The following is a 10,186-nucleotide window of genomic DNA, read 5'->3' as shown; positions in this document are numbered from 1 at the left end:
GTGCTGAGTGAGTCTGACACTAACTTACCTTTACTGCTCATCAGACCAGCAGGTTCTTTTCCCAAATTTATTTCTTCCTGCTATACTCACGCACACTATGTATATGAATATCTACAAATAGAAAACCTATATACCTTTGGAAACCTATCACTAAAAGGATTACAGTACTTTATTTGTAGTGGATTGATTTTACCACATTAAAAGTATATTTAGATGGTAAAGCATTCAAAGAATATGCAATATTTGTGTGTAAGATTCACCCTTATGGGGGTTCAGAAAATCCATCGATAGTGGAAAGCATGGTTTTGCACGCAAAGCTTGTGTACTGTGCAGAAGGGTGTAACTGAAAAAATATTTGCACAACGTACTCAGGTTATTAAAACGTAATTTACTCAAAATATTACATAGCAGAATATCATCGTTGTGATACCTTATCCTCTTGAAGGTCAAACACTTAAATTAAGCAACCAATATTAAGAATTTACCTCAAACACAAAACATTTAAAAAGTCAAGGGCAACCTTGTTCAGAGCTGTCACATACTCTGCAAGCTATGGCATGCTTGTCCAAACTGTGACAGTACTTAGAAACGCCTTGTGAGCTAACATTTTTCAGCAAAGAGCTGTGTTCTCCAGGCACTGCCTACACAAAAATGTTATGCTAGGGCACCTCTCATTAAGTTTAAGATAAATAGTCTTGCATTCACATGTAATCTGCTATTAAGTTGCAGCTATTGTTAGGTTCCAGTAAACAAGCCTGGTTGGAAGAGGATAGCACAATTGTGGAGTTAATTTAAAATTGTACAGATATGTTCCTAACTATTCCACAGTCCTCCAACTAATATTTCATGCTGCCTGCTTCACATCAGGATCAACCTTTTTGAATAACGGGCGTCTTGAACCGTCTCAGTGCCTGGATGTCACCTTTCCATTTAAATGCTAATGAGCTGCCAGAAGTATGCCTTTTCATACCAGTTGGTAGTGAGTTCATATAACTATAACAGCAGCCATGATTATCCCTGGACACCTATTCCATGCTTCTGTGTGAACCACTACAAAGATCCAGGGCTTGACTATTCCTCCCCACCCCCCACAACTTGCATGCTCAATTCTTTCTGGAGAAGAATCATTAGAAGACACTCAGAGAAAACGAATGCATTCCAGTGCTTGTCCCACTTTCAAATCAAAGCAAAGGAGACACAAGGCATAAGACCAATATAGGACCTTTGGTAATGCTCCCATTATCAATCAGGGTGCGCAATTATTTGGGCCAGAGGGCCACATAACGAGTTTTGGTGAGCTGTTGTGGGCTAGGTCAGCACCCCACAACAGCTCACTAAAACTCATTAAGTGGCTTTGCCCCAGGGCCCAACCCTGTGCTGTCATCACCTGGTGATCCCAGGGTCTCTATGGATGGGATGGGGCTGTGGTTGTGGTGTCCAGGACTGGGACAGGTGGGTGGGACAAGGGCTAGGGTCAGAATCCTGGGGCGGTGACAGTGTAGATGCGGGACTCAGGACAGAGGTACGATCCGCTCCCTGCATGCCTCTACCCATAGAACCGGTGCCCATTGCAGGGACATGTGGGTAGTGGATCATGGCTCTGCCCTGGGTCCTAGCCCAATGCTGTCACTATCCTGAGATCCTAGCCTCAGCCCGTTCTGCCCATCCCACTGCCAGGACACACTGTGGGCCAGATAAAATCCCTTGTTGAGCCATATTCAACCCACAGGCCATATTTTGCCCACCCCTGAATTATCTGCTTAGGAGGCCTGCACCAGATTTTTGCAGAAGATGCCATCTCCAAACTTAAGAGTGATGCATTAGAAAATTAGATGCATGGCATCAAAAAACTTACCAAAGGGTCCCTTAATCCCATACAAACAACCATTCTGATGTCACTGTAGAGAGGGGATTCCATCAGCAGCTAGCCTGGAAATACTGCAGAAGGGAGCTTTACCAGTAACCCGATTTAACTGCATTGGTGACAACTTGGTACTAGCTGTCTGTCAACATGCTGGGCAGAGCTAAGAGCCTCTCTATGTGCATTTGGCATTTAAGTTCCTCCTACAGTGTGCTCAATTTGACATCTGTACCAAAAGACTCAAAGCTTTACAATTATTTTTCCCTTGCTACATCAAACCTACTGGGACGCACGTAGCTCATTTCATAGTGGGGACTAAAAGGACCTGGGGTTGATCCAAGGGAACAAGAATGGGCTTCCATTCATTGTTTTCACTCCCACCACAGCTCTAAGGCCCACTCAGCCTTCTATCCAGTAGGTACCAGGAGTCCCCTGCGGCGTGGCTGGAGTGTGGTGCTGACCACATCACCTACTTCTTAGGCCAAGGTTAAAAGAATCAGTGAAGTCCTGACCTCTGGAGTCCTAACTTTAACAGGCTCAGGGGAGGTGATGCGGGACCAAGGATGGAAGGCGAATGGGCTGTACGAAGAGTGGTTGTTCCTCAAAGACACAATCCTCGAAGCACAAAAGAAAGCCGCTCCCAGGAAAGGTAGCAGAAGGGCTGGCAAGCCCTCCTGGCACAATAGGGACATCAGGGTCCTCTTGAAAAAGAGGTGTACACACAGTGGAAGCTAGGGACAGTCCTCAAGGAGGAGTATACAACAGTGGTCTGCACTTGTAGGGAAATGATTAGGAAAGCTAAGGCAGCAACTGAGTTTAAGTTAGCCAAGGGAGTCAAGGACAATAAGTCCTTCTTTAGGTATGTAGGGAGCAGAAGAAAACAAATGGAAGTATGGGGCCCCTGCTTAACACCTCGGGACAGCTGGTAACGGACACTCAGGAAAAAAAATGAACTCCTGAATGCCCACTTTGCTTCAGTATTTCACTGGACCAAGGGGAAAGACAAGTGAGACAGGATCACAGGGGGCATGGTGGGAATGATAGCCTTCCCAATGTGGATGCTGAGCTGGTGCAAAATCAACTAAAAAAGCTAGACATAAGTCATCAGGACCAGATGGACTTCACCTGAGAGTGCTGACGAGCTGGCTGAGGTCATTGAGGAACTCCTGGCAAAACTCTTACAGAAATTGTGGCACACAGGGAAGATCCCTGAGGATTGGAAGAGGGCCAACATTGTGCCCCTCTTCAAGAAGGCGAAGAGGGAGGACCTGGGCAACTATAGGACAATCAGCCTAACCTCCATCCCAGGAAAAAAACAGAAAATCTTATTAAAGAATCTATGTGCGATATGCTCGTTGAGTGTAAGATTCTGAACGACAATCAGCATGGCTTCATCGCGGGTAGGTCTTGTCTTACCAATCTCATCTCCTTCTACGAATAGGTCTCTTGCCACCTGGACGTGGGAGAGAAGGTCGACATTATATACCTAGACTTCCAATGTTCTAGTATCCCATAATATCCTTGTGGAAAAATTGGAAGATTGTGGGTTTAAACTGCTCAACGGTTCAGTGGGTGGAAAACTGGCTGCATGGTAGGACCCAGAGAGTTCTCATGAACGGATCTGTATTGTCCTGGCGAGATGTGACAACGGGTTTCCCACAGGGGTCCATGCTTGGACCAGTACTTTTCAACATCTTTATCAATGATTTGGATGTGGGGTTGAAAAGCTCACTGGCCAAGTTGTGGAAGACACCAAATTATGGGGGAGCATGGCCACGCCAGAAGATAGGTTGCAGATACAGGCGGACGTGGATAGTCTGGAGAGTTGGGTGGACCGGAACCATATGAAGTTCAACACTCAGATGTGTAAGGTGCTCAATCTGGGGGCAAACAATCCCCAAAATACCTTATAGGCTCAGTGACAACAATTTGACTTGCACCACAGCCGAAAGGGACCTAGGGGTAGTGATCGACCATTGCATGAACATGAACCGGCAGTGCAATATTGTGGCCAGCAAGGTGAATAACACGTTGGCATGCATTAACCCTTGCATCTCATGCAAAACTAAGGAACTGATACTCCCACTGTACTCTGCAGTGGTGAGACCACAGCTGGAGTACTGAGTCCAGTTTTGGGCAACGCACTTCAATGAGGACGTGGAAAAACTTGAGAGGGTTCAGAGAAGAGCCACCCATATGATCAGGGACTTGCAAGACAAGCCATATGAGAAGAGGCTGAGGGGCTTGGGCCTCTTCAGCCTACAGAAAAGAAGGCTGAGAGGGGACTTGGTAGCAGTTTACTGCTACATTAGGAGAGTACATCAAGAACTCGCTGAACAGCTGCTCACCAGGGCACCCCTGGGGAAGACCAGGAGCAATGGATACAAACTCCTGGAAGGCTGCTTCAGGTTCAATTCCAGGAAAAACTCCTTCACAGTCAGGGTGTCCAGACTGGAATAAACTCCCGCCAGTTGTGGTGCAGTCACCTACCCTGGAAATCTTCAAAAGGAGACCGGACAGTCACCTTGCTGGGCTCATTTGACCCCAGTTGTCTTTTCCTGCCTAGTGCAGGGGGACTGGACCTGATGATCTACAAGGTTCCTTCCAGCCCCTAACAATTTATGAATGTATGAATCTATGAATCAATGAAACTCAATAGCCTGTTAATAGGAAGCCTTTACATTAAACCTTAGAGCCATCACCTGCCACTTCAGTTTATTTTGGTACAACTCTACTGAAAAATGTCATTGATTTACATCTGTAACCATAAACGGTATTACAAAATTCCTTCCAATACTCTCAAACCCTAATAAATTCTAACGTAAGAACATAGCTACAGGAATTTACTGATTCACAACAATTACCTGGCTTCAAGTAGGAGAAAAATGCAACCCCAAAACTTTTCTCTCTCCATTTGGGGAATTTTACTGAGAAACCTTCTACTACTGTCATCTCAGAAATTGTTCAGAATGTCTCTACTTTTTTGCTCCAATTCATGCGCCAGGTTCCCTCCTAGATGCTGTGTAGGCATTGTGCAGAGAATTTATCAAACAAGGTAAAAAACCTTTTCATAGGTTGCTGCCACTTATGCTTCAGTGTTCCAAAAATACGCTCCACTGAGACTGTCACTAAAGATCCCTTTTTTGTGGCCATATGTTCAATGAGAAGCTACCTAAGCCAGTAAGCAAGACTTGGATATCTCAGAAAGAAATCTTTCAAAATTCCTTGTTCCATTAATGCACACAATGGTTTGGAAAGAAAATACTCTTTTGCTCATTTCAGCCAACAACTATAAGATTGTAATTATCCTGGCATCATGGACCTTGCAGGCCACTTCACATTAATACCAGTGAATCTTCCATGGTAATACATCAGGCTTTGCTATATGTCATGAGGAAATTCTCCTTCCTGTTAATAAAGTCTTTGGCCCCATCTGAAAAACAAAGAATAGGTGCAAGAGTTTGGAAACTCCATCCATAAAATGCCATCAATGGCCTCCTACACCTGGCAACAGTTTGAGACATGACAGGACAGCACCTCCATCAGAGCACTTCAGTCTTTCAGGGAAACAGCTGACAGTTGATATACCAACACCAAAATTGTTTAGGCTTCCAACTGGGAATGTTAACCTTCTGGAGGATAAGGGCAACATTTCTCCATGCTGAGGGAAACTCGGGGTTTTAGACTGAACTTGGCACAGTTTCTAGGAATCAGCTGTTGTTCAGCTTCTCTTGGTCATCTCTGTTTGCATCACTACCCTGTGGCACTAATAATTCTTCATTGGCCAAGGATAGAAGCTGCTCCATTTAATGAAGAAGAAACTGCTTGATTTTATCCAACCCCTCTTCCTGCTCCATTACCCATATTTCTGCAGCATGAAAAGCCCTATGAAATTGCAGAGCTAAATCCACATCTCCATGATTCCAAACCCCTGTGTATTCTTGTTTGTGTTAATGACTGCCATGATTTGGCACTCACAAGTACATGTTCCATGCTGACAGGAAAGAAATAAGGAAAAGTTGTTAGTTTGATTCCATGTCCCAGAATTATTGTAATCTCTGGTAGGCACCCCAGGAAAAAAATTGCAACTTTTTGACAACTATTCAGAATCAAAAGCCAGAGGGGAAAACACTTTTTATGAAATACTGTGAATTGTGGAACACACAGAAATTAGTCAATGGGAAAGAAACGTATGTTGCAATATGTGAAAATTCAGCTCTGGTGTTTTCTTAAGAAGCAACTGCTTCAAGAGCTAGGGTCTAAATAAAACATCTTTTACCAATCAGATTATAAGGGGGTTATATAAATTTATTTTTTTACATGTAACAATTGATTAGTTTTGAAAAATCCCCATTTTTTATGTTTTAATTTCATCTTTCTTTAAAAAAAATCACTAAAAGGACACAACCCACAAAAATAGTCTGTATCTGCTCTAGATTTACAGATAACTGGTCACTATTAAGGCACAGATTTAAAACTAATATTTTAATCTAGCAAGTCAAATATTTTGTGCATAATACAACATTGACAACACTGTATGTTGTATTGTGATATTCCCTTCGTGGAATCAAAAGTGAGAAAAATAGTTTCCAGTGTGTTTTTTGTGCATGTGCAGACCTATTCAAGATCATTTTATTATTGGGAACTTTTTTACTTTGGTGTGGATGATATAAGCACTGCTCAGCAAAAGATCACATCAACTTAACACTGTAATAATGTCAGCCGCCAAAAATAATACTGTTTAGATGCAATATACCTATGAAAAAACTGAAAAAAATGAGATGTGTAGTTTTTCTGAAAAAATGTTTAAATTTTAATATTAGGTAAGCTTAAAAATTAAGCAGACTAACTAGGAAAAGATTGCAAGAAATTTGTATGTAGAGTTGCTAAATGTTTATTTAAAAATATCATGTAAAACTATAATGTTTCTATGCTACTAAATTTTCAAACCATGGCAGTGATCTTGCAAACATAACTTGCACAACTGCTTACTTTTAAATATGAGTAACCTTATCTCAGTGGGACTACTCATATGCTTAAAACTAAGCATGAGAGTAAATATTTGCAGGATTAAGGCCTTTGGCTACTACAACTGCTTGCATAAAATTCAGCATGCCTAAAAGATACACACAATATCTGATATGTTCATAGACTTTGGGCATTTGAGCACATAACTTTGGTGTGTAAAAACTGTGTGCATGCAACCTGCAGGTCTATACTTGTTCATCTATACTATAATCTTAAACACAGAAAGAGTTAACTGCTATTTTATTTACAGTGGAAGTTATTCAGCTATACACCATTAAGTGGATATGGCTGAAACCAATACTGAGCAGTTAATTTTTGCTATTTGCAACAGGCCACTTTATTACTGCTTGATCATCAATGCCCTCAGAATAATTACCTTTCAAAAATTCCCTTTGTGTGTGCAAATGTCTCCATATATTGAATTTCTTCTCTCACCTTAAAATAATTGTTCATGGAAAGTGTCAAAACTATTTTCACCCCATTTTGTATAAAATTAGCTACTGTAAATGGTTATTCTAATGCCTTCTCTTAAGAGCACTTGACAGTGGTTCATGTCCATCTTTAAAGGCTTGTACACTGAACATAAATAATACATTACAGTACAGATAATTCACAATATTTCCTATGGGAATGCTTTTCAACAAATTAATGTTTGGAACCTTCATATTGCATTGCAGAAAGAGAGGCATGTTATAATTTCCTTCATTATATGAAAACCCTTCATAAATCCATAACCAGACATCTGAAAAGATGCAGCAACAATATTGCCATATTTTTTGGACTTTCACAGTATAAGAATATTATAGTTAGCTCTAGACAGTTATCACATGGACTTATTTTTTTTGTTAAACCAATTTTTCAGAAATAGTTCAAATCCCAGAGTTTTAAGCACTTCATAGCTGACAATCACAAACCTAAAATCAAAACAGATGCTATAACATCTATTTCATATATGTTGCTTAATTGCTGCATGCAGAGTCATGTAAGTAATATATGTCACTTAATAAATGGCAACAGTATGGTCTTGCCAAATTAGATTAGTTGTCTGCTTCATCAAACTTATGGTGCACAGCTCCAGTTTGATAAATGCCTTTCATTCTCTACCAGAAATTTTTAGTAGATCTCAGTTTAATTTGTTATGTACTGTTAGCATATAGAATCTACATATAAAAGTTTGATATAAATAAATGTCCTCTAGTGGCAGTATACTAAAAATAGCCCTCTGTGTTGAGACAACCATTAAAATCAGTTGTAGCATTATAGGCAGAAGTTACATATGATGACTGCAAAGGGTTAATATTGCAAGGTCCATTTTAGTCTTTCATTACATTTGTTAAAGTGAACTAGTTTTGTTGCAAACAGTTTTAGATTGCTTCCTAAGAACACAATAGGACTGGTCTACTACCAGGTAGTTTGATTTCTGAATGCTTCTTCAGGCAACTGTGGGGGAAAAATCTACATACAGATTGATTCTTAGTACCCTGATGGTGAGATTTGACCTAATATAGGAACACCTTAAAATTTGAAGAGTGCCAATACAACATATTATATGGAAATAAAAGAGAGAAAAATAAATTTCCACAGGACAAGCAATCAGAACACATAAAGTGCAGAAAGACCTTAATAATTATTTTAAGCAGTACCAGAAAAATCCATCTTGATAAAATCAAAAGCTATGCTCTCTGGCATTCCAGCTCTTCATTTTTCCTTCATTCAATAAAGTAAAAATTCAGTGCATACATTATAGTTATAGGTAATAAAATACTAAACAAAGAACCCTATATTATTATTATTGCAAATTCTGTCCATTCTAAATGAGTAAAACATAACCCACATTTGGTGTTCTGAAAGATGACAGACAAGGGTTTTCTTTTTTTGGCACAGTACTTGTGCAGACAAAATACTTTGGTCCTTGATACCCAAACTCCCAAAGTGCAGAGGGTGGGTGTGCAGCAAAAGCTGTCCACAGGATTGCCATGTCCATCTTTACAGTTGACCGTGAGACAAAACATACTGCTACCAGCGACCGCTGATACTAGCAATGTCCGAGTGATACTGACGTGGCAGTCTTCCGCTAGCTCCACCTTCCAGGAAAGAGGCACGTACGTTTGATGGGTCAAACAATTTTCTTCGGCTTTTATTTAATTCTATGTAGGAAACAACAATAACAAAATTATTTCAAAATTATGCTTCATGCAGAGTTTCTATGATTAGGCATAATTCCTGAAAAGAGTACATTGCATCAAATTCACTTATACAAATTCTTAAGAAAACAAAGCAAAACCTTAAAACTGACAAAAGCACTGCAGCAGAAACACTTAAAACATCCTGTTCAAAGGCTGCAAATTTTTCAAAAGGAAAAATGCAGCTGCACATTCAACAGAGAACAGCATTGTGACATATCAGGTTACAAAATGCTATGACAGAGTTTTTCTACAGAATAACTCTAAATAATTGAAGTTAACACAGATCTTTATTTTTGAACCTCCTAGTAACAATCATGACCAGGCACCTCAGAAAGGCCCCTAACTTCCCCAGCTCCCCGCAAGCAACAGGTTTAGATTGCCAGATATAGTCTAAAGTTATTTTTCACACAAAATACTTTTCCGTTCTCCTCTTTTATTGTGGACAAAAGCCCTATTATAAAAGTATGCATCACTTGCAACTAAGATTTAAAAAATTAATGAATATAATCAAATTTAGTACATTAATCATTTACCCTCTTAACGACAAATTTACATAAATAAAAACATTTTGCAAATGATATCATTAAAGGCAATATAAAGAAAGAGGATTCTCATTTTCCATGAAATAGTTGAAGAAAACTTCTCCTTTTGATAGAAAGAGGTTTGTTGCCAAGGAGAACAAGCCTCAAACATCACTTTATTCAAGAAGGAGGTGAAATTTAATGGTGTTTCCAGAAATTGGAAGTCCAGGTTGGTCCATACTTACCATGTTGCGCATCAACAATAGCAGCTATTTTCATTTTCTTTTACTGTAGTAAGATATAAGATGACTTTCTATAATTAGGAGTTGGTTTGAAAAATCCAGTGGTATATTTCTTATAAATATTCACTGACTGGAGACAGGGCTCCATTCGCTTTCAGAGAGAATTTTCAAGTTTTTTTACTTTTGTTCCTAACTGGAACAAAACGAAGGCTCTGATCTCACCAATTAGTTGTCCAAGTGGCACGTAGGGGTTAAGCGTGATCTTATTCTATCCTGCTCAAATGCCTGAAAAGCCATTAACATTTGTTTTTGTTGCACCCATAGTTTCATAGTAGCTAGGGTCAGGAG

General features: G+C 40.0%; 1 protein-coding gene across 2 annotated transcripts in view; it reads right to left on the bottom strand.

Moving 5' to 3' along the window:
* Window positions 1-368: 368 nt before the first annotated feature.
* Window positions 369-10,186, bottom strand: part of BICC1 (BicC family RNA binding protein 1) — a 246,362-nt gene continuing 236,544 nt past the window's right edge. For both annotated transcript variants that reach the window (XM_006267113.3, XM_059729841.1), the window contains one exon: window positions 369-9,036. In XM_006267113.3, coding sequence (XP_006267175.1) covers window positions 8,906-9,036 — 131 coding nt within the window. In that variant the 3' untranslated portion in view covers window positions 369-8,905. The remainder of the gene's footprint in view (window positions 9,037-10,186) is intronic.

The sequence above is a fragment of the Alligator mississippiensis genome, chromosome 6, assembly GCF_030867095.1.
Source record: "Alligator mississippiensis isolate rAllMis1 chromosome 6, rAllMis1, whole genome shotgun sequence".
NCBI classification, from domain to species: Eukaryota; Metazoa; Chordata; order Crocodylia; family Alligatoridae; genus Alligator; species Alligator mississippiensis.
Note: the sequence above shows the minus strand (reverse complement) of the source record. Positions and strands in the feature narration are given on the sequence as shown.